Source organism: Dromaius novaehollandiae, chromosome W (assembly GCF_036370855.1).
Source record: "Dromaius novaehollandiae isolate bDroNov1 chromosome W, bDroNov1.hap1, whole genome shotgun sequence".
Taxonomy (NCBI): domain Eukaryota; kingdom Metazoa; phylum Chordata; class Aves; order Casuariiformes; family Dromaiidae; genus Dromaius; species Dromaius novaehollandiae.
This window is the reverse complement of record NC_088130.1, coordinates 8,858,554-8,882,210: the sequence shown is the minus strand read 5'-3', so window position 1 is coordinate 8,882,210 and position 23,657 is coordinate 8,858,554. Positions and strand designations below refer to the sequence as shown.

Genomic DNA, 23,657 nt, shown 5'->3' with positions numbered 1-23,657 from the left:
CAAAATGAATGCAGCAATGTGTCTGGTGGCTGTGTTGTCAAATGGAACCAGCCGAGCCAGTGAACCTACCACCCAATATCTTGAAAATAATTTAATCCTACAACAAATTCATAAATTTGGCCAACTAATTAATGAAACCGCCATAACAGCCTGCCTGCATACACCTGGGTCAGTGGATGAGGAGGCACTGAAAATCCATGCACATCCACATGCACTATCTACAAGCCCGGTTTAAGGCAGGGAGAAAGAACATGAGTACCCCACATGCAACCTTGTTAGGGGAAGCATGTTTTGAGCGCATGCCTCTATTGTCTGAGCCAGAGGGGCTGCCCCCTCCTTGCTCCCCCAATAGAGCCATCGCCTGTCCAAGAGGCCCCTCCTTTTGGGACATTATCTCCTGAGTGAGTACAAGCCAAACCGACCCTAGCAATCCCTACTCGGCTACCTGTAATGGAAGGGGTGGATTGCCCCCCCGCATACTCACCTCTGGGTAGGTAGAATTCTACACATCTGAGCAACTTGTGATTACTGAGCAAAGAGCTATAAGCTTACATTGAAGACTTGACTGCCCTTCACAGTGTGTATGGCTGTTTACACCTTTGATACCTGCTAAAATAGCCCCACTCTTATTGACCTCTTCTCAAGATTTATCTTTCCAGGTATCCGTATCCACGCCAGTGAATGTCTCACAGGGAGCACCAATACTGCAAGGAATCCTGACCCACAGTGCCGGAGTGCCTCAAGTTCAGCAAACACCCTCAATATACTCTTTAGCCAGTGTGTGGGTACTAACTCCTCAAAAGGAAAAACAGCCTGGCACTGTTTTAGCAGATGGTCCAGGAGCCACTGCTCTAGTTCTTCCTGATGGCGATACCATGCCTTTCTATCTTCCCATCAACAGGTTACCACGCCGGCATCTGGAAGTTGCCGTTGGAATGTTGCCTCTTGCTGACCATGACAGATGCCCTTGATCTACAAGACCATCCAGCTTCCCATGTAAATACATGGATTTGGCTGGCACAAAGATCAGCTAACCTCTCTGCTTTCTGTATTGCAGGAGGACGATCAGTGGATGATGTCTTAACTATGTGTTACATAGGTGTACCAGCTCCACTCGTGGTATTGCAGAGTGACACTTTCCTAAAAAATGTTGACATTTCTGTTACTCCCATGAATTTCTACGATTTGGGTATTGTTTCCCAAAAGCTGACACCAAAAGCTGGCTTACTCTTTCCATATAGCTAACACATCTAAAGCAGATACTTGCTTTCGCTTTGTAAATGCTGCCTCTGTTCTGCGGAATGTAACCAATACACAGTCAATTTGTAATGACACTATGAATATTACCTATGCATCTGCTCACCTTATACTACCATTAGGATGGTTCCTTCTGTCTGGCACTACAGCATATACATATGTGCCGGCCAATGCCACAGGTGGCCCATGCACTGTAGGTCGTGTTACTTTAAGCATCCCTCCCTTTATGATGGAGCGGCGAAGGACCCGGTGGCATAGATGCCACTTGTAACCCCCATATAAGTTTATTTTCTCATGCAGAAGCCTTAGGCCTATTGTTGAGCCTAGCTGGGATCCCGGGGGTGGTGGCACATAATTGTAAACAGTTAGAGCATGTTACCTGTGCTTTGGCTCAAAGCTTAAACTGGCCATCTAGAGCCATTGCCTCTTTAAATAGGGAGTTGGGAGCAGTGTAGCAAGGAACACTGCAAAACCACCTAGGGATTGACTGTCTCCTACTGCGAGATAACCACAGACACCATGACTTCGCCAGGATGTGCTGTCTCAACATCACTGATGAATCGGCATCTATTGAGAATATCAGCCACCTCATACAGGGAGGACTCCTGTCTATCTCTTGCTTTGTATTATGCTATGTTTTGATTTCATTACTTTGTAAACTCCCTTGCCCTCATACCCCATGCCCTTCTGAGGATTGGGACGGCCTGTAACTAGCTTTCCATCGCGGGGGTGGAGTGTATGGGAAAGTGCGGAAGAATGTCGAGGAGATAGACCATGGAAGCTAGCCAGACCGTTCCGTGGGAAAAGGAGCATCAACAGGGCATGTTGACCCGTAGTCATGTGGCTGAGCCTGTGCCAGGGTGGTCCTGCACCTGGGCTTTGAATCGGGAATAACAATGAGCTCAACATGCTTACTGTGCATGTGTATGGTACATAAAAACTTCATCTAGTGCCCCCCCACAGTGTTCCTCACCCTGGACCGATGCTCAGCGGTGCCAGGGATCCCCCGCTCCATTATTGCCTCGATCGGGAAAATGCCGGGGAACCCCCGCTCAGATGCAGAGGTAATAAATGTTCCATATCGACCATAGTGTGCCTTGTGTTTATGTATCCGTCCCTGCTGGGAGTCCAGGTGGTGCCCCCGCCTCACCCTTACACTGTTTATCAATAGCTGAGCTGTCAGAACAACTCGAGCTATTAGCTAATGCTTCCACTCGGGGAGATGAACTCCTCAACGAACAGTTACAAGCCACCACTAAAATGACTATTGCAAATAGATTAGCCTTAGATTCAATGTTATTGCGACATGGTATATTATGTATGTATATAAACATGTCAGCAGAACAATGCTGCATCTATATCCCAAATGTAACTGAACTACTTTCTAACCAAATCAAAATCATACGTAAGGCTGCAGCTGATTCAGCCCGTGCCCGGGGAAACCTATATGATTCCTGGTTTGGACACTTAATGGGATGGATAGGACTAAATTTTCAAGGATGGTTGAATAGTTTACTGCAATTTATATTATCTATATTGCTATTATCTATTGCAATTTGCATTGCTTTTGGATGTATCCATCGTATTATTGAATGTTCAGTATTACAAATTAAATATGTGCGCCTAAAATCAACAGGCCACGTACCTGAAACCCTAGAAAGTGACACTGTTACAACTGTCTATACCCCTGTGTAAGAAAGAGGTGTTCTCACCATCACTACACAGTATGGAAGGTGTTGATGGAGTCGAGGGGTGGGAATGTGAGCGGATGCTCCCAGCTTCCCCCCTCATCTGATGCCAGTTACAAGCAGTCTGCATTCCTGTGCTTCACACTCCAAAAGGGAGGATGTCAAAGCTTTGAGATAAGGCCTGCTTGGGCGCCAAGACCCTGGGAAACAGGAAACAAAGCCTCCTCTCACTGCCAGAACAGTGTTAATTAGGATGGTCTGGACTATGTCCTCCTCGTCAGGACCTTGGGAGATAATACCTGCTTTCACTGCTGGGGCAGTGTTAATCATTGCGGACTGGAATTAACTCCTTCTTACCCCAGCTATGGGATCTCTCCTTGGGACCACCCCTGCAAGAGTAAAGCAGTCATTCGCAGTCACTCAAACTCCTTTCTCCAGTGCTGAAGAGTGCTCAAGGCAGCTAGCCTGCTGCTGGGGGTGTTCAGCTATCCCCCCCCACCCCATGACTGTGGGTGCGATTATCATAACAATGATGGAGGAGAGTTGAACTCTGCAGCAGCCAAGAGCTAGGGACTGCAACTGCGCAAAGAGAACTGCAACTGGCCTCGCGACTCCACCTCCACCTTCCCCTGAAGGGTATAAGTAGGTTGGCCCTGGAGGCTGTCTTTGGCTCTTCGCAGGTGACAGTGGGTCTGCCAACTTGCGGATCCCCTCGGGACACGGGGATGCCCTCCCGCAGTTACTTCCCTGGGATTGAGTGTACGTTGGCCGCTCAGGCAACGCATGGGTAAGATCAATTAGCATTGGAAAATAAGTATTCTAGTTGAACTAAGTTTCTGTTGATAAGAATTGTTGCTTTGTACCGTTGTAACTTGTGTAGTAAATTTAGATCTTTAAAATAAGTTGTGGAGTGATGCAGTAAATCTCCTCCTCCCCTCCTCCCCTCCTTTGCGCCACATGAAACCCTCACAGTCTGGGACTTTACAGATAGTTGGTCATCCTGTGACACCTGGTAAGGAGGGCTTTAAACTAGGAATGATGGAGGAGGGAGAGAGTTACAGGGAACACACAATCTACAAAACAGGGCTCAAGTGGGGGTATCTCAAGCATTTGCATGCAGGCAAGGAAGTGCTTACAAGACAACTGTAGTGAGAACACCTGTGGAAGATCTGGTGAGGAGTCAGTGACTAGCAGAATACATGGCAGCAGGCCCAGCATGTGAAACTGCACACTGACCAAATTCCCATCAGGGCCAGGCATGCATATTCTGTTTTGTCAACAACATCTAGCTGCTTCCCGGACAGTAGTTTCTCAAGGTTAGCACAGCTGAGATAAGGAAATAGTTCTAGTAGATTTAAGGGCCCCTTAGGAACAACGAGTTGAGTCCCGCCTGGGCGTCCAACTCGTGCATCTGACCCGTACCTCCAGCAGCCTCCCAATGGCGACCCCTCCACATGGTTCCCGGGTCTCCCCATGTAGCTTGGAGTGCAAGTCCTTTATTAAATCTATCCTGTTTGACCCCTTATGAACCTTGAGTGTCTCTCTCCACCGGCATCTGACCCTCTCTTGCCCGCCTTGCGGTCACAACAACACTATGGGGAAACCTCTTGCAACCTTTCTGGAAAATAGGCACGCTTGGGTGCCTTTATGAAGTGCTGGTACACAAACGCATGCAGCATGGGGAACAAGCAGGAGGAAGTAGAGATTTGTGTGCAGTTGCAGGGGTATGAGCTCATTGGGATGGGTACAGGCTCTTTAAGAAGGACAGGCCGGGAAGGTGAGGAGGTAGAGTCACCCTTTATGTGAGAGAGCAGCTGGAACGTATGGAGCTCTGTCTAGGAGGGGACAATGGGCTGGCTGAGAGCTTATGGGTAAGGATTAAGGGGCAGACTAGTATGGGTGACATTGTTGTGGGTGTTTGCTATAGGCTGCCTGATCAGGAAGAAGAAGTAGATGAGGCCTTCTACAGACAGCTGGAAGAAGCCTCACGATCACAGGCCCTGGTTCTCATGGGGGACTTGAACCACCCTGATATCTGCTGGAGGGACAACACAGCAGGGCACAAGCAATCTGGGAGGTTCCTGGAGCACACTGAGGATAACTTCCTGATACAGGTGATAGAGGAGCCAATGAGGAGAGGTGTGCTGCTGGACCTCGTACATACGAACAAGAAAGGGCTGGTTGGAGACGTGAAGGTTGGGAACAACCTTGGTTGCAATGAGCATGAGATGGTGGATTTCAGGATCCTGTGAGGAGGAAGCAGGGCAAAAAGCGGGATCACAACCCTGGGCTTCAGGAGAGCAGACTTTGGCCTCTTCAGGGATCTGCTTGGAAGAATCCCATAGGATAGGGCCCGAGATGGAAGGGGGATCCAAGAAAGCTGGTTGATATTCAAGGATCACCTACTCCAAGCTCAAGAATGGTGCATCCCAATGAGCAGGAAGTTGAGCAAAGGTGGCAGGAGGCCTGCATGGATGAACAAGGAGCTCTTAACAAAACTCAAACAGAAGAAGGAAGTATACAGAAGGTGGAAGTGGGGACAGGTAACCTGGGAGGAATATAGGGATGTTGTCCTAGTATGCAGGGATGGGGCTAGGAAGGCCAAGACCCATCTGGAGTTGAATCTGGCGACGGATGTCAAGGACAAGAAGGAAGGCTTCTTCAAATACATTGGTAAAAAAAGGAAGACTAGGGGAAATGTCGGCCTGCTGCTGAATGGGGCAGAAGCCCTGGTGACAAAGGGCATGGAAAAGGCTGAGGTACTGAATGCCTTCTTTGCCTCAGTCTTTACTGGTAAGACTAGCCTTAAGGAATCCCAGGCCCCAGAGACCAGGAAGGAAGTCTGGAGAAAGGAAGACTTTCACACAGTGGAGGAGGATTGGGTTAGGGATCACTTAAACAAACTGGACATACACAAGTCGATGGGATACACTCATGAGTGCTGAGGGAGCTGTCCAGTGTCATTGCAAGGCTACTATTGATTACCTTTGAAAAGCCATGGCAGTCAGGAACTACAGGCCAGTCAGCCTCACCTCGATCCCTGGAAAAGTGATGGAGCAACAAATCCTGGATAGTATTTCCAGGCACATGAAGGACAAGAAGGTGATCGGGAGTAGTCAGCATGGATTTACAAAGGGGAAATGTATGGGAAAATGTGGAAGAATGTCGAGGAGATAGGCGATGGAAGCTAGCCAGACCATTCCGTGGGAAAAGGAGCATCAACAGGGCATGTTGACCCATAGTCACGTGGTTCAGCCTGTGCCAGGGTGGCGCTGCACCTGGGCTTTGAATCGAGAATAACAATGAGCTCAACATGCTTACTGCGCATGTGTATGGTACATAAAAACTTCATCTAGTGCCCCCCCCCCCCGGTGTTCCTCGCCCTGGACCAACGCTCAGCGGTGCCAGGGATCCCCCGCTCCATTATTGCCTTGACCGGGAAAACACTGGGGAACCCCCACTCAGACACAGAGGTAATAAATGCTCCATATTGACCATTGTATGCCTTGTGTTTGTGTATCCATCCCTGCCGGGAGTCCAGGCGGTGCCCCCGCCTCATCCTTACAGGAAATCATGCTTAACCAACCTGACAGCCTTCTATGATGGAATGACTGGCTGGGTAGATGAGGGGAGAGCAGTGGATGCTGTCTACCTTGACTTCAGGAAGGCTTTTGACACTGTCTTCCATAACATCCTCATAGGCAAGCTGAGGAAGTGCGGGCTAGATGAGCAGACAGTGAGATGGATTGAAAACTGTCTGAATGGCAGAGCTCAGAGGGTTGTGCTCAGTGGTGCAAAGTCTAGGTGGAAGCCTGTAGCTAGCGGTGTCCCCCAGGGGTCAATACTGGGTCCAATATTGTTCAACTTCTTCATCAGTGACCTGGGTGAAGGGACAGAGTGCACCCTCAGCAAGTTTGCTGATGGTACAAAACTGGGAGGAGTGGCTGAGACACCAGAGGGCTGTGCTGCCATTCGGAGGGATCTTGACAGGCTGGAGAGATGGGCAGAGGGCAACCTCATGCAGTTCCACAAATGGAAGTGCAGGGTCCTGCACCTAGGGAGGAAGAACCCCATGCACCAGTATAGGCTGGGGGCTGACCTGCTCGAAAGCAGCTCTTCAGAGAAGGACCTGGGGGTCCTGGTGGACAACAAGTTGACCATGAGCCAGCAATGTGCCCTTGTGACAAAGAAGGCCAACAGCATCCTGGGCTGCATTAGGAAGAGCATTGTTGAGGGAAGTGATCCTCCCCCTCTACTCAGCCCTGGTGAGGCCATACCTGGAGTACTGTGTCCAGTTTTGGACTCCCCAGGATAAGAGAGAGATCGGGGTACTGCAGCGAGTCCAGCAGAGGGCTACTAAGATGATTAAGGGACTGGAGCATCTCTCCTATGAGGAAAGGCTGAGAGAGCTGGGCCTGTTCAGCCTGGAGAAGAGAAGGCTGAGGGGGGAATCTAATCAATGTGTATAAATATCTGAAGGGAGGGTATAAAGAAGCCAGAGCCAGACTCTTTTCAGTGGTGCCCAGTGACAGGATGAGAGGCAACGGTCACAAACTGAAACACAGGAAGTTCTGTCTGAACATATGGAAAAACTTCTTTATTGTGAGGGTGACTGAGCACTGGAACAGGTTGCCCAGAGAGGTTGTGGAGTCTCCATTCTTGGAGATGCTCAAAAGCCATCTGGACAGGGTCCTGCGCAGCCTGCTCTAGGTGACCCTGCTTGAGCAGGGGGGTTGGGCTAGATGATCTCTAATGGTCCCTTCCAGTCTCAGCATTCTGTGAAATTCTGAGGAAATTAATAAACTGACTCTTCTATCTAGTTGATTCTGTTGCATATACTTCATTCCATAGTTTTCCCTTGTAAAGGCACCCTGCCAATAGTGGGTGGTAAATCCTGGCAAAAGCATGACATGGGCAGCTGGGGACAGCAATCTCTTGAAGTACTGCAACAAAATTCAGTAGGGAATATCTGATGGAGCCCTCAGTTTCCCCTAGATGCTTCAGGAAATATTGCCCCAGTATAAGTGCAAGCAGCTGGCAGCACAGGAACCCCTCTTGGTGCCAAGAAGATACCTGACCAGCCATATCTGGCCATCTGTGCCCCACCCCCACCATCGCATTATGGAGAGTGGCAGGCTCCATCAACAGGCATACTAATACCACCAGGTTTAAGACCCTCCTTCAGGGCTTCATGGGAAGTCAAGCACTCTACAGAGAGGAAAAACCCTTGGATTTTTCTGGTTTTATTGTTCTGAGCACCCTGAGGAGAGAGAACCAACCAGAGTTGTTCCATGCCTCCTTCCCATCTCCACCTAAGAGATACAGCTCTCTCTGCTCTTCTCTATTAAAGGGCTGAGAGTGTTAATGAAGAACTTAGCCTTCCAATACTCAAGATAGCTCAAGAGCACCAAGTATTTCTCTTTGCCTTGGGCTGTGAAATAAGAGGGGAGTGAAGAGCCTTCCAGGAAGGATAGATTCCCTCTGGTTCCTACACCTCCTCTACCCTATCCTATTCTAGAAGGGTAGTGAGGGACCAGTGCAGCAGGAATTCAAGCAGAACCCATTGTTGTCAAAGGGATCAAAATAAACAGAAGCAGCAACAGCAGTTTTAAGCAAGACTCAAGAAGAAGCAGAGTTGAGGTAAGGATGTCAGTGTGTGTACACAGCAGTATAATGGGGGGGGTCTGCATATGCAGGTGGGAAGTGTCTGTAGGTATTCAGGCAGAGATCTATAGAAGGGGGTATCTGCACATGTAAGGGGATGGGTTCATTGCACATGTTTGTGCATCTTGGTAAAAGATCCATGGGAAGGGGGGTATTTGTATATACGGAAAAAGTAGATCCACTTGGGTGTTGACAGTGACTCCCACGTGATGTGGGTAGGCTCTGCACAGGTTTGAGTGGTAGAGTCACTAGGATACGACCCTCCCTCCTATTGTTCTCAGGAATCCAGCACTATCACATAGCCCTCTAAAAGCAAGACTAACTCCACTGCATGGTCAACATGGGGGATATGCATCTAGCTCCGAGCATCGTGCCTAACCCATCCTGGGTGTGTGCAAGGCTGCTCAAGTTGCTGTTTCTGTGTCTTCACTGGTGCTGGACTTATCCATGCATGTTGCTAGGATTTCTGGGGAATATTCTATGATGCCAAACAGTGCCTTGGGTTAAACCACTCTATGATTTCTTTCCTGAGCAAACTCTAGGGGAACTTGTCTGTCTTTCTGAGCACTTGACAGGAATTATGGAAAGGCACTGGAGGACCATCAGCAGGTGGGTTTGCAACTGGAGAGTAACCAGTACCTCCAGTTGCTTTAGCTGGATGGGCCTACTGGAGTTGGTAGAGAAAACTATGCCATTCAATGAACAGTTCTGCATGTAGGCAAGACCTGGGACAAATGCAAAGTCTGAATAAAAACCTGAGCTGTCTGTGTAGTGACCACAAGCTCTGGGGTCTTGTATAGACCAGGGATTGGCTCAGAGTATTGTGGCCTGCCATAAACATAGCTGCATTTCCAGTTCTCGTGGCAAACAGGCAAAAATCACTCCTGGCATCAGTGAAGCTTAGCTCTGCTTGAAGCCTTAGGGTAAGCTGTGCTAATGCAAGAAACAGCTTTCCCTGTTGACCATGGTGACTGCACTGTACAGATGGTGCTGCAGCAAAGCATGAGTGGACAATAAGACCTGCCCTCCATACCAAGAGAGCACAAAAATAAAACAAACACTGTTAACAGTCCAGGAGGGAGATGCTCTGAAGAACATTTTCCTTCTCAGAAATCTGAGGACTACATGATGCTCAAGCCATGTTGCTTTGTCCTGGCTGAGCAGGAGGGCTGCATGGTATTGGTGAATATCAGTCATTAGAAGAATGCCAGTGCAGTGGTGGTACAAACACACAACTATGTGCATTTCAACTTCAGTTCTTAGGAATATGTGAAATCAGCTTTCTACAAATATGTGGCCAGTAGAAATTGATCATGAGATGCTTACCAGAAAACGAGCATGAAAGGGCACACGCATGACAGAAAGGAAAAGGAAATGTTATACGTGAATTAATATTTATGAGGGCTTTGTAGGGGAAGGGAAGGCCAGAGTACTTTCTGATTGTTATTTGTTTCCCCACATTCCTCCTGTTCTGTGTACACACAAAAGGACTTGATTCAGGTTGCACAGCCAACCTCCAGTCTTAGACTTCCTAACTCCCAACTGCTTGACTTAACAAGCATAACATTCACCTGCCATTGAATTTTTGTCATGCGCTGTATGTCCTGGTATTATACCAATACTTCAGAATATACATGTAAGCACATATAGTTGTATCTATAGGACATTAGGTTGCAAAATGAAGCATGTAATAGTTAGAAAATGCCTTAATTCTGCTTCCTGATGCATACAGATTCTGACACACAATTTTTAATTATATGAATACACGGTACTCTTTCCACAGGATCCCTGTCTCATTCAGTGCACAAAATAGATACTGCTTCTGAATGAATGACTATCCAGTATTTTATTTTCTTCTCATTGTCCAATAGGTGCTCTCGTCTTCTCTCTGAGCACTGTGCAAATCCTGCTCCAAAGACGCAAGCATTCATTTCCCTGTGGGCTCTTCCTTAGTAGTCGTCACTTATAGTAGTTGTGAAAACTTAGGTAATGCTTGTCAAGAGCACATGTCTTGAAGAAAGAAATATTTTAACAGACTCCATTTCATATAGGAAAAATGAGGAACAAAGATATTAAGGATGAAAGAGTAAAGGAAATAGACTGGAAGCACTCAAAGTAAAAGGCTTGATGGCAGTGAGCAAGCACTCAGCCCATCACCATGTCTACCTGTGTGAGGGGAAATGTTCACTATCCAGCAGCCAAGCCCCAGGTGATGCCCAGAAAATGCATCAGGAGGAATTCAGGCAAGAGTAGGTAGTTTTCCTTTGGGGACAGAGCACTTCCAGGCTGCAGAATGCTTAGCTGTGCAGAAGCAACCGTGTGCCCCTATGCCACAATTCACCATGCTCAAGACACAAAAAACCCCCTCTTTCCTCATCCTGCTCTATGGCTCATCAGTTGCAGCCATTGTGGAATCTCCACTATCATTGAGCAATGTTCCCAGCTCACAAGCAAAGAGAGTGAATTAGAAAGGAGCAGTAAAACAGGGAAGAAGAGGGGATTCCTTGTTCTAATGTCTAATGGAGAATCATAATTCATCCAGGAGAATACTAGACCAAACCCAGGAGCCCTCCTTCAGGTAAGTCTCTCAATGACATCAAGAAAGATTTGTCTGTGTAAAATTAGCAATATTTAGCTTGCTGATACTGGAACCACTGTAAATATTTCTAATGTAAAGCAAGCAGCTTACATTAGACTTCCTCCCCTTAGAGATGAGATGTGGGGAAGGTGACCTACACTAGCAACATTTCTCTGTTCTCCCCTTGAGCAACAGCTAAATATTCTATATATCCATTGTTAAGTTTGCCCTTAATACACTGGTTTCAGAATTCAGTAATATTCTGGCCATCCTCAAATTCTGAGTCCAGATCTTAAGTTTACTATGATAGCTTATTGTAGGAATAGTTCTGATTTCCCACTTTACATCATTAATGTTTTCAGCATTTTCTTTGTAATTGATTTATTTGCAGAATCTCTCTGGATCCATTGGTAAGGTCATTTCAGACAGCTTCCTGACAGTTTTGCTTTTCTTAGAAAGGAGGTAAAAATCTGACTGCTGCTGTAAGCAGTGGAAATAGACTAGTGCATAACACACCCTTGTGAATCAGAATTATTCATGTGAGTTACATATAATATGTGTAAAAATTCCACTTTGCAGGCCACCAAAAACCACAAGCCAATCCTAAACAAGCACAAGCCCTTAACCATGGCATAACCTTCCACAGACAAATGAGCATTCTCCAACATATATAATTACAAATGGAGTTTGCTGGTTGCTTGCTTTAAACTTATAAATGCCTAGGCAAGCCAGTTCTGCTGACCACCTTCCACACCTCTTAACATCACATTTCTCAGCATCTATTTAGCTCCTCAGAACATCAAGAGCACCTTGATTACCAAATTAAGGGGTCTATATCTCCAATCTTAACTCCCTGGATATTTAACTGTGCTAGTTACAGCTACTTATGTGGATCCAGGGAGATCTCTCCATCACCAATAGCTGAGTATCCCATACTTGGCAATCAGGATACTTTAACAACATCCTCAATTGATTCTTTCATTCTTCTTATTAAACCAACAAAAACCCTTCTATCTATATTTGTTGTTGGGCTGTGTACTTTGAACTACAACGCTGTATAAGTTCGGACCCTTCAGAATACAGAAAGTTCAGAAATGATCCTTTTTCACCACTGTTTTCTTTTTAGTTATGTTTTTGGCACATGAAAGTTAAACAGGGAGAGATCTAACACCACATGATTTCTATGTGACCAATACTGAAAAAGCCTACCATAAGGGTTGGTACTGTGCTTCTGCATCATGTCTTCAAAATAGGAAAACTAAGAACTTTCTAAAAAATTAGTGCCAGGTTCTTCTCAAATACCCTGCTAATCTGTACATGCAATTAATTTAACTGCACATACTAACTGTGTATTTCTCTTGGCAAATGGTTGATTACATGTCTAATAAGCCATTTCTGGATACAAAAATTTAATTTGTGTGCACAATCATGCTAATTATGCGCCCAAATTAGGTGTACAGTTCTCAATATCTACTCCTTATTAGTTGCATAGCCTGTTTTTGATCTAACAAAGGCAGATGCTGTGATGCTCTTTAAGCACTTATTTGACACAATTGATTTAGATGCAACATCAGCTGTAATTTTATATCCTTTTTGTTTATGCAGTGTCTCCCACCCACACACACTTTTTTTGAACCTTTATGGCTCCCATGCACTTAGTTGAAGAGCTGGATATGATGCCCACTGTTCCATGTTTTCCTAGTGAAATTTTGAGGACTAAGTATTTGATGATTTACAGCAAAAAGGCCTCTGCCACCAGAGAGTGCATCTGGAAAACTTTGAATGTTTGCAATAGTACCTGTTCTGGTTTGATTGGCTCAGTTGTTGTGAAGATATCAGAATAATGTTGCCTCTCAAAGACTCGATCCAAGACTTCTAACTGCTGCTGAGTGAAAAGGTCTCCTCGCATCTGTTTCCGAAGGAAGTCTCTACCCGGGAGATAAAGGCCATTTGGTACTGGAGATTCCTGAATACCTTTCAAAGAGGACAAAGAACACAGACGAATAAATAGGAATTGCAATGATGAGACCCACACAGGAGTGTTTCACTTTATCCTTAGATATCCTTAGATGTGGGTATCAGTATGTTGAAAAGACAAAAAGATTCTCTGAGAGGAGGCTAAGAACAAGTTACATACTTGAAGAAGATGTGTTGATCAGTCATCTATTATAGCTGATCTTTAGTGCAATTTACCATCACTGATTTCACATACAGCTTTAAGGCAGGACAAAGGATAATGGGCATGTCCAGGCTCATAGCACCTTGATGTCAATACCTGTTGTAGTGAGAACACCTGCAGAAGATCTGGTGAGGAGTCAGGTGACTGGCAGAGTATGTGATAGCAGCCCCAGAGTGTGCTCTCTACACACTGACCGAATTCCTGTCAAGGCCAGACATGCACATTCTGTTTAGTCAACAATGCCTAGCTGCTTCCCAGCTGGTAGCTACTCAAGGTTAGCACAGCTGAGATAAGGAAATAGTTCTAGTAGATTTAAGGGGCCCTTAGGATACAACAAAGTGAGTCCCACCTGGGTGTCTGACCTGTGCATCCAGCAGCCCCCCATCAGCAACCCCTCCATGCAGTTCCTGGGGCTCCCTGCGCAGTTTGGAGTGCAAGTCCTTTATTAAATCTATCCTGTTTAACCCCTCATGAACCCTGAGTGTCTCTCTACGCCAGTATCTGACCCTCCCTTTCCCACCTTGCGGTCACATTTGACATAGTCAGCAGGATACCAGTGTGGAGATGCCTCTTCGGGGGCAAAAGGACCAGTGGGAAGGCAGGAAGCCACATTCCCAGGTGGCCCACTATGGGTCGATGGGCACCCATGGCTCGCAAGCTGGCGGGGTGGGTCACCCCTGCAGCATTGTCAGAGCGAGAGAGTGAGCTGGGGGTATCCCCAGAGCAGCTCACAGAACTGGTTTCCAAGCTCCGGCTGGAAAAAGCAGGGCTGGTGGCACAAAAGGCAGCAGGCAATCTGGGGTGGCTCTTACTGACTGCGCCCTGCACCCTGGACTAGGCATCGTTGACGCAGCACCAGAGAAATAGGCAATTGGAAAGCGATCTCAAAGCCACTAAGGAGGCTTGACAAATGACCCAAGGGGTTGCAGTTGCAACTGCGGGTTGAGCCAAGAAGCTGTAGCACTGATGTGCTGTTTTGGCCACCCGCATTGCAAATCGCCAGTGGTGACAGCAGGGGCAGCGAGCTGTCCGTCCCCTGGCTGCATGGGCACTGGTGTGAAAAGCAGATTGGGATCCAGAAACTTGGGATGGCAAATGTCTGGGACCCCGATGAGCCCCCCCAGCTCAGAGTCTGACACAGAGTGGGGGTGGGGGGAGGTAGCTGCCCAGCCAGTGGTAGAGCAGCAGCTTACCGGACCACAACTACTCGTGATTTTAAAGAGACAGATACAATCTGAAGATACAATCTGTGTGAGGGACGAGTACCACCTGTCACCTTGGTGGATCTCCTATAGAGACCTCTTCCAGGAGAGCATGTCAAATACTTGCTACCAAGGTGTATAGCTGCTGGCCATCCTGTCACTTCACCCTGCACAGGGATCCATATTACAGGATTCTCTGGGCTCAAGACTTTTCAGCAAGGACCTGTCTCCTATCCCCTACACATCATATTTGTCCTACTCCTCAGCCCTTTCAGCTTAACTTTTCTCTTTGCCTTCAGGCATCTTCACTCAGTGCCTCTCTGCTATCACTGTTTCCTCGAAGATGCATACTACATACACCTCTGCTTCAGCTCCATTTCATCTGTGCCTTGACTATCTCTGCCCTTGGTTAGTGCAAATCCAGAGCATCCCTCCTCTTTTAGATGATCCTGACAACAACAGTTTCAGTCCTTTTCCTGTCTGAAAGCGCAACAAAATAAAGCTTCATCTTCTGGCAACTCATTTAGTTCCAGATTCTGTGGAAGAACTATCATTAAAGAAACCCTGTTTGGTCCCATCTATTACAGTCCTCCAGCTTCCTGCTGGTTCACTTCAATTGGCCACCAATGGCCTCAATCTCTCTCTGCAGTTTCTGCCACTGCTACAAGATGCTTCTTACAGCTCTGCTGTGCAGAGTAGTTTGTATACATCCTAGCATTTCCATCCCATTCCGCATTGTTCTGCATCTCTTAACTCTACCTTCCCCATGCTTTGGGTATGTGCATGTTTAACTGTACAGTTGGGTCATTTAACTCCCTAAAGTCCTTGTCTACAGAAAGACAGAACCAACCCCCCCCCCAGAAACACAACTGGATAAATGAAAGCATGGCTGCAGTCCTGTAGGGATGTATTGGACAGTTAGTGGTGAAGCAGCAGTGGGAGATGGGTAGGCAGAGCAGCAGAGGGAAATTTTGCCTTTTTGCTCTGCTAAGTTGTGTTCTGGTATTTTTTTTTAGATCTGGAAGAGAGCACACTTTTTTATGGAAAGAAGTCCTTATTTCATTCCTGCTGCTCTTGGGATGTATGTAAATGCGCTGTACTCTGACTAGAAAGCCTCTTTAGATCTTTCTGACAAATCCTGATCCATAGTTCCCTAAGGCACAGTATGAATGTGGTTTTATGCTTATTTATAATGCTAAGGAGGAGCCAATTAATTTATAGCTTGCCTAAGGTGAAGTGCCAAGCTGTGCCATATGTTGGGTCAAGTGCAGACCTGGGATAAGTGAATGCATTGCTAATGCCCCTCTTAGATGCAAAGGTATGGCTACAGCTCCTCTCACCAACATAACTAACTAGTACAATCCCCCAAATCAACAAAACCTGAGATTTAGGAGTTCAGAACAGGCTGCAACGTTGAACTTTTTTCAGTTTTCCTTTGCTGGATTTTTTTTAAAACTCCTTAGTAATGGATGTTGGAACAAGGTATATCAGGATTAGACCTCACATTTTAACTGCAACGATCTGAAAACACCCCATCAACTAAAAGGCAAACCAGATTTTTCAAGCTAGAAGGCATTTCCCAATTCTTCCAGTAAGAGAAGCCCCAACAGCTTAGTATAAGGGTTTAAGCACTGATAAGTACACTTACTTACTGGAGCTAGAAGAGATTTTCCACAATCCCTCAATGCTTGCCTAGAATGAGAAACCCCAATGTGTTTTACAGCACATGTGGAAAGGTGTGACCATGCTACCTTTAGCAGTGTGACCACAATGCAGAGAGCAGACAGAATCTGATCTGCCAGCAGAGCATCACTATTCCCAGTGGGGCTGCTGGAAGACAGGCAAAGCAGCACAGCCAAGGGCAATTCTCCTGGAGCCTGAAAGGCATGTAGACCTCTCCACACCTGCAGCTCCTTCCCAATACACTTAAGGAGTGTAGGATAGAGAATGCACTAAGCTGAGGGGGCCTGAGGCTCTAAATATTTCATTTGACTCAGCCGCCGCCCCCCCCCCCCCCAAAAAAAAAAAAAATCCTTGGGACAGCTTTTGCAGGTGGGAATGATTGGAAGTATTACTGCCTATCAACAAAGTTTGGTATGGCTCCAACAAAGCTACTGCTCCAGGAGCTAAGAACAGTGAAGTGCAGGGACATTCCAGCCACATCCCTGTCCATGCAGCAATGCTATCCCCACATCCTTCCTTTGAGCCACTACTTGCCATCCCCATTGGATCCAGTTTTACAGATGCACTACAAGGGGACTGAACTAAAACCTCTGCTAGCAATACCAACTATGCACAAGCATACACAAAGCAAATGTTGCTAGGATTAGCCTTGTGGTAGCGCTATGACTCAGGCTCTACAGCAGAAAAAGGTGTCCAGATTAAATATTTTTCCCTCTCCCCCCTCATGATAGCATGGCAGCCTGACCCTTCTCAAAAGACCACATCGGGCAAAGAAAGAAAAGAGGTACCTGGTGAACAGGGTGTTAGAGCTACAGGCCACTGACTAGGCCCTGGCCTGAAGTTTATCTAACTGAACAGGACATGGAAAACTGCTGGCCAAGAGAAATTGCCAGACATGACAGATAACTTTCAGTAGCTTCTCACTCTGTTACAGACAGTACCATGAGGGATAGTTGGATTTCACAGATGGCTTAGGGGGAAGCTATGTGAGAGATGGCCAAACTTCACAAATACCTGACATGGAGCATTGGGGAACCTTTTGCTAAGTGGAACCTTGCAAGGCCAGCAGTGCCTGGGGTAACCATATCAGTAATAGCTTATAAGGCCAAGAGTGCCTAGGGAACCAGTATCAGAAATACTAAAGTTGGGTATAGATGTAGCAAACCTGGGACAAATTAGGAAGGAGTAATTAGGGGGAGGTTGTTTCTTTGGGAGGGGACTGGGGCAAAGAAAGGGAGACACAAGGGCAACAAGAAGGAGGGTTAGGAAACAGGAAAGGGGATAATAAGGTATGCAAATGATGTGATCAGGGGGTTATCTGCCAGACACCCCTGTGCTTGATCACTGCAGCCTAAATCCAGACAATAAACCAAACCTGTTGCTCCAACAGGAGTCAAACCTGCTCCTGTGGTCAGGAGGACTAGGGCCTTTCCCTAGCTAGCAGGGGAATGCCCAGATGGCTGGATTAAGTAACCTGGTATCACCACATCAGTGTCCATTCCAGACATGATGACATTATTATCTACCCACCACTTCCTAATATGGGGCCAGTAAACATTAAAAAGAGCTAGCCAGAATCCAATGAAATTTGCACATGTTGCTTCTCTTTTCTATTCAGTTTTCCAAACTGCATCTTCACCAAGGGGGGGGAGGAGGAATTGAGCAGACAAAAATCTATGTTTCTTATTCCGTGGTCAAAAGGCACTATACACATAGCATGAACAGCACTGAGACACAGCAGTAACAGGAAATATCTGTCCAACACAAACTGTGAGGGAGCAGCAAGATCACAGCTGTTCCACTGGGGGGGGGGGGGGGCCAGGAGCCAAGGGCAACCACAGCACAGGTAGTGCCCTCACTGACTGGGGGTAGTCCCATAGCACCTGAGTTGGGCAAGCAGAGCAGGGTGCTGATAACAGGTCTCATCAACAGTTCCAGACAAGGCAAGGTGATCAGTCAGGTCCAGGGTCTATCCAGGGAATCCAGTCAGGAGCAGATGGGGCCAGAGACAGAACTGCAGATGAGGCTACAATATAGGTCCAAGATCTATCCAGGAGATAGGGTTGGAGACAAACTACCTACAATGTAGGTCTGAGGTTTCATAAGAAGATAGAGCTAGGAAAAGAACTAGAAAAGGGCTATAACTATAACATAGCTTAAGCAAGGAATAAAGGCATAGGCCTGAGCTTAAATGGAGCCCCTGAGGCCATGGGTGGGGGAGGACCCAGGTGAGGCTGGTCAGGGCAATTAAGGCTGATTGGTGCACTCAGGGCCCTGAAAATGACAGTGGCTTGAACTGTCAAAGTATAAAAACAATCTCTTTTTTTTCTTGTTACTGCTGGTTTTGTGCTGACAGCATGTGCTGCCTTCTTCTCCCTACAGTAAATGGGGTTGCAGCAAGATGAAAGCAGTGCACAGAGTGTTCTTGCTGCTAAAATCAAACCTTCTGTTTTAGAATGCACACTAATTTGGTGCCTTGTACAGGGTGCACTGGCAGGAAATTTTTCTGCCTGGTTCAACATGTTCCTGGTTTACCTGGCCCTTGGCCATTTCATACAAGTGCCTGATGCTGAATTCATAAAAAAAGCAAGCAGGGACCCCCTCATCACATACACAAATGTTGAGACCAGAACACCTCTGCAAGCTCAGATATTTGCTATGTCTTCTCTGTCTCCCTCATGCACTTCATGTTCCTTCAGGCAGCCAGCTAGCAGAGAATACAGGGTAATGAACAGCACTTCTTTAAGCATATGCAGATATACAGAAATGTTACAAAGACTGAAATATAATTAACCCAGCCTGCCTTCATGATCTTCCCCCATACCCCAGGTGCTCCATCATTCACAGAATCACAGAGCGGTTGAGGTTGGAAGGGGCCTTTAAAGATCATCTAGTCCAACCCCCCCCCCGCTCAAGCAGGATCACCTAGAGCACATCCCAGGCACTGTCTGGCTCACAAGGAAGTCTGTCTGAGTTTTAGCAGAGGAGAAACCAATGGCACAGCCTGATTCTCCTCTCCAGTGGAGCTCTGGGATTTTAGACGAGTTGATCCTGATTTTCATCTGGATGACTAAGAGGAGTATCAGGCCCACATACAGTGTATGCAGATACCTCCTGGCATAACGAGGGATGGTTATGGGATCAGGAGCCATTGAATGGCATGCAGTTGTTAACTGGACACTTTAAAACAAAAACTACCCACCCCTTTGCCAAGCCCACCAAGAGCAAAAGCCAGTGTCCACAAGATTCACCCATTTTAGCAAGCCGTGCTGCCAAAGCTGCTTTCTACTGTGGAAAGCCTCTGGAAGCATCCCTCAGAGCTGCTTTCTCCTCTGTCTTGTGCTCTATGCAGCCACACATATATGCACAAAATCAAAGGGCAACCATTTGGGGCAGGCAGCCTGCACGTTCTCTACACACCTATACCTGACTGTGGAAAGGAGCAGAACTAGCTCTCTCATCTTCTGGTCTTCTTTTAATTTTCTCCCCTTTCCCCCCATCTTTCCTTTCCCTTCCAACACACGCACACACATAAATACACACACACGCACACACACACAAACACACTTCTGTAATTTTTCCAGTTCCAATGTAGAGAACAAGAGGAGAAAGTAATATCAAAAACATAACTTCATTGTTTAAAGTAGCCTGCCCTCAAAAACGCAGAGGTGAAAATTACCAAGTCATAAGTTCCACAGAAGGAGAGAATGAGGGCCTGCTGAGGATCTGATTCTCCTTTAGCTCTTTGAATGTTGCACTCTACACGATTTGTCCAGGCTGCGCTGAGGAGACAGTGACAGATCCGAGACTAAAACCTACTTCTGCATTGTGGAAAATAAACAAAAGACCCACTTTCTTTGTGGGTGCTGTCATTCAATTAGATTGTCAACATTAGGATAGGAAAGCAGAAACCACCTCCCTACATGTTAACCTGTTCTCTTAACATAGGAGTTTCCTTCATTTCAGATTTAATTATCATTTCATTTCAGTGAAGTCTGGTGTCACCAGATTTTTAAACATATATACATATGAGTAAGGGGGAATTTTGAAACTGCCTTTTTTTTTTTCCTGGAAATGACTTAGCTCCACAATTACTTTATGCTCCCCATGCAACTATTTTTGTAGGTTCTTGCATTCAAATCCTAGATGAATGAATGATACAATCACCAAGCTGGAATTGACAGCATTTGCCAAAACAATGGCATTTCTCTGAAATTCCAGCCTCTGCTCTAAGCTAGATGTCCAGGCTCCTGCTGTAGTCAGTGGAAGGAGAAGGGTCCTTCATCCTAGGCAGTTCTTCATCTCATCCTAAGTATTTTATGATTCAGGTGCTGCTCTCCCACATCCACCTATGCACTTCATATTTTCCACTGCAACTATACAAAAGTTTTACTGTTGTCACATCAGAAAAGCTGAAATGACACAACAAATAGCAAGAAATCCTTTTAAAGTCCTTTAGCACATCAAGATGTCCAATGTTCACACACTGTGTTGGGAATATGCCCTAAGATACTTTCCTTTGGTGTTTAAATTGCCTCATAAATGTGGAGAAAACCTACAAAATGAGCTTAAAACCAGCAGTGATTCCCAGAACTGAGTGTGGAAATTCTATTTGTATCTCTTCAAAGCAAATGAAGAATAATTGCAAAGTTATATTCTGAGCCAGTTCTGTAGGATCCACCCATTTACTGGGACTAAAATAAGTATTTCATCATGTTCCTATTATTCAAGTGCTAATGCAAAGCCTTTCTACTTAAATTAGCAGGTCTCACATTGAACAAATCCACAGGCAAATGTATTTACTTATAGATTCTTTTTTTCACTCATATCCTAGTAAATATGATTTTGCCATTACTAGTAAAAGGCCGCAGGCTTTGTATGGACCTGACAGTGCAAGGTCTCAGGACTTGTCTGGGCTTCTCTTGGTCTGAGCTGATTTTAGCTTGTTTAGCTGCAATAGCAATTGTCTAGCTGTCCGGTAAGTATTGCCTAAATTTGTTTTAGCTTAGCTGTAGTTAATAGTGACAACAAGTAGTTATGGACAGTTCACTCTGCACAGAATGACCCTAGAATAAAATGTGGTGTGGCAGAATGCAGACACAGGATGATACCAGAGGTCCCAGACTGTAAACACAAATCACAATGGTCACTCACTGGTCACTACAGGAGTACATCCTTGTGAGTCAGGTAAAACCAGTTTTAGAGATAACAAAGAGAACAGAAAAACTGAATAATTGGGAACCAATAAAAAGAAAGAGCATGTAAGCAGATTGTGCTAAATATATATATATATATATAAAAAAAAAACAAACACAAGTGGACCCAAGAATGAGGAAGAAGAAACCCCCACTATGAACATCATACTCCTCTCAGTGAAAACCTCAGGATGCTGACAACTCTTCAGAAACTCCCTACACACATTCTGCTTGAGAAAGACTATAGTGTCAACCTTAGAACTCAGAGGAATATTGGAAGGGTGATAGCGGGTTTTGGCCAGCTCCTCAAATACATAGGGCCTCAGAAACCAACGTCACAATCATTCAGACTAACATTCCCTTGAGAAGTGCCCACAGGGCATGCTTGAACACCAGAGAACTTCTCTACATTAAACACCTTCAGTCAAAAATGTTGGACCTTTGATCTCACTGGTTTGGCTCTGCTTGTGAATGGGAGTGCTGGAAACTTGACTGGGAAGTAGGGGCCAACAGCTGCTGACACATTAGCTACCGTGTCCTCTACTCTGCTCTGAGCATGTCACGTCACAGGAACCCTGTCTACATAAGTGACAGTATGAATAAGGGGAATGTTTTTGAAGGAAAAAAATCTTTGATTGCACCAGTACAGAGACCTAGAGAGAAAAGAGAAAAGAAAAAAAAAACCCAAAAAAACACAGCAGGGTTGGGGGGGGGGGGTTGTCCCACTGGTGCTTAGTATTCTCTATTTTAATGTTGACCGTGGGGGCTGGGGGGGACACTAAAGACCCCTCTGAATCAAAAATGAGGAAGAGTGTGAGTCCATTTAACACATACATCACCACCACACAAAGCCACACAAGCAGGGAAATAATATTCTGCAAGTGAGATGCAATAACCTTAGAAGAAACCAGTGTAAGGATAAACCCAGACCGCCTCTGTCACTGAATTTTTGTAAGGCTTTTAAATATACCCTGAAATGTCTCATGTTCTCTTGGCAGCCGTTCAAGAGCAATGGAAGGAATGGACTATGGCACCTCTACCTCTAACAGCCCGCCTCATCTATTTGACTGATACCCACAGACTGATACCCACTTCGAAGATGTGACCAGGCAGCAGCAGATCCAGACTGTTGCTGTTCTCCCCTCAGCTTGGTTTTGTTACATTGAATAAGAAGGATTTGCCCACACGTTTCTGCTAGGAGCAAGAACCGAGTAATTCTTTTTTGGTCTGCCTTTTTATTATGAACTACTCCTTCAGACTTTGACCTGATGCAGTCTGGTTGTGATAAAGAGACCCAGAAAGAAAAGAGCTGCCCTAGGTGTTTAAATATAACAGCTTGATATTGTGCTAGAAAAGCAAGGAAAGTGGAATGAAGCCCAAGCCCTATGTACAAGAAGAACTACAAAATATTACATGACATGTATTACAGGCACCTTGGAAATTCTTCCTCTCTCAGATGGTTTTGGAAAGAGTTTATGAGAGAAATACTGACACCACTGCAAAAGTGAAATAATTCCACTGGAGGCAGTGGTGATATTGGGGTTTATACAGCTGTTACTGAGATCAGAATCAGAGCAATGTATGTGATTTCTTTCTAGCTTCAGTTAAAGGAAACACACTCTTTTGCACTCAGTCCAGTTTGTGATATGAACAAAATGTATGGCTGTGCGGGCACTGATGCGAAAAGCGGATTGGGAGCCGGAAACTTGGGACGGCAACGTCTGGGACCCCGACGCGCCCCCCAGCTCGGAGTCGGACACCGAGCACGAGGGGGCGGCAGCTGCCCGGCCGGTGGCAGAGCAGCGGCTCACCGGGCCGAGCGCAGCCAGTCTGCGAGGGACCACAACTACTCGCGATTTTAAAGCATCAGAGCTGCAGGATGTGCAGGGGCGCTACCGGCAGCAGCCCCGTGAAGGGCTGTTAGCGGGGCTGTTGAGGCTGTGGGACGATGGGGCAGAGGCGGTTCATTTTACTAGAGTGGGTGCTGGGCGCGGCGCGGTCAACCCGGCCGACCACTGCGGGCATCGATGGCGGGCTCCCCGGGTGGACTACTATCGCGGCAGGGATAAGCCAGCTGCGGCATTCAGGAATGGTGCCCGGAATTTATCCCCCCGAGGTTACCAGACCGGATCAGATCCCCATGAGCAAAACCATCCGGACTAAGGTGCTGTGAACTGCTCACACCACCCCCTCCCCGCTCCCATCTTAAAG

The 23,657-nt window shown here is 46.3% G+C and overlaps 1 protein-coding gene and 1 pseudogene across 1 annotated transcript in view; one reads left to right on the top strand and one right to left on the bottom strand.

The window, feature by feature from the left end:
* Nucleotides 1-23,657, bottom strand: part of LOC135324467 (paired box protein Pax-5-like) — a 191,092-nt gene that overhangs the window by 75,749 nt on the left and 91,686 nt on the right. The window contains exon 6 of the mRNA XM_064500961.1: nt 12,986-13,161. Coding sequence (XP_064357031.1) covers nt 12,986-13,161 — 176 coding nt within the window. The remainder of the gene's footprint in view (nt 1-12,985; nt 13,162-23,657) is intronic.
* On the top strand, nt 4,955-7,655 carry LOC135324335 (uncharacterized; annotated as a pseudogene).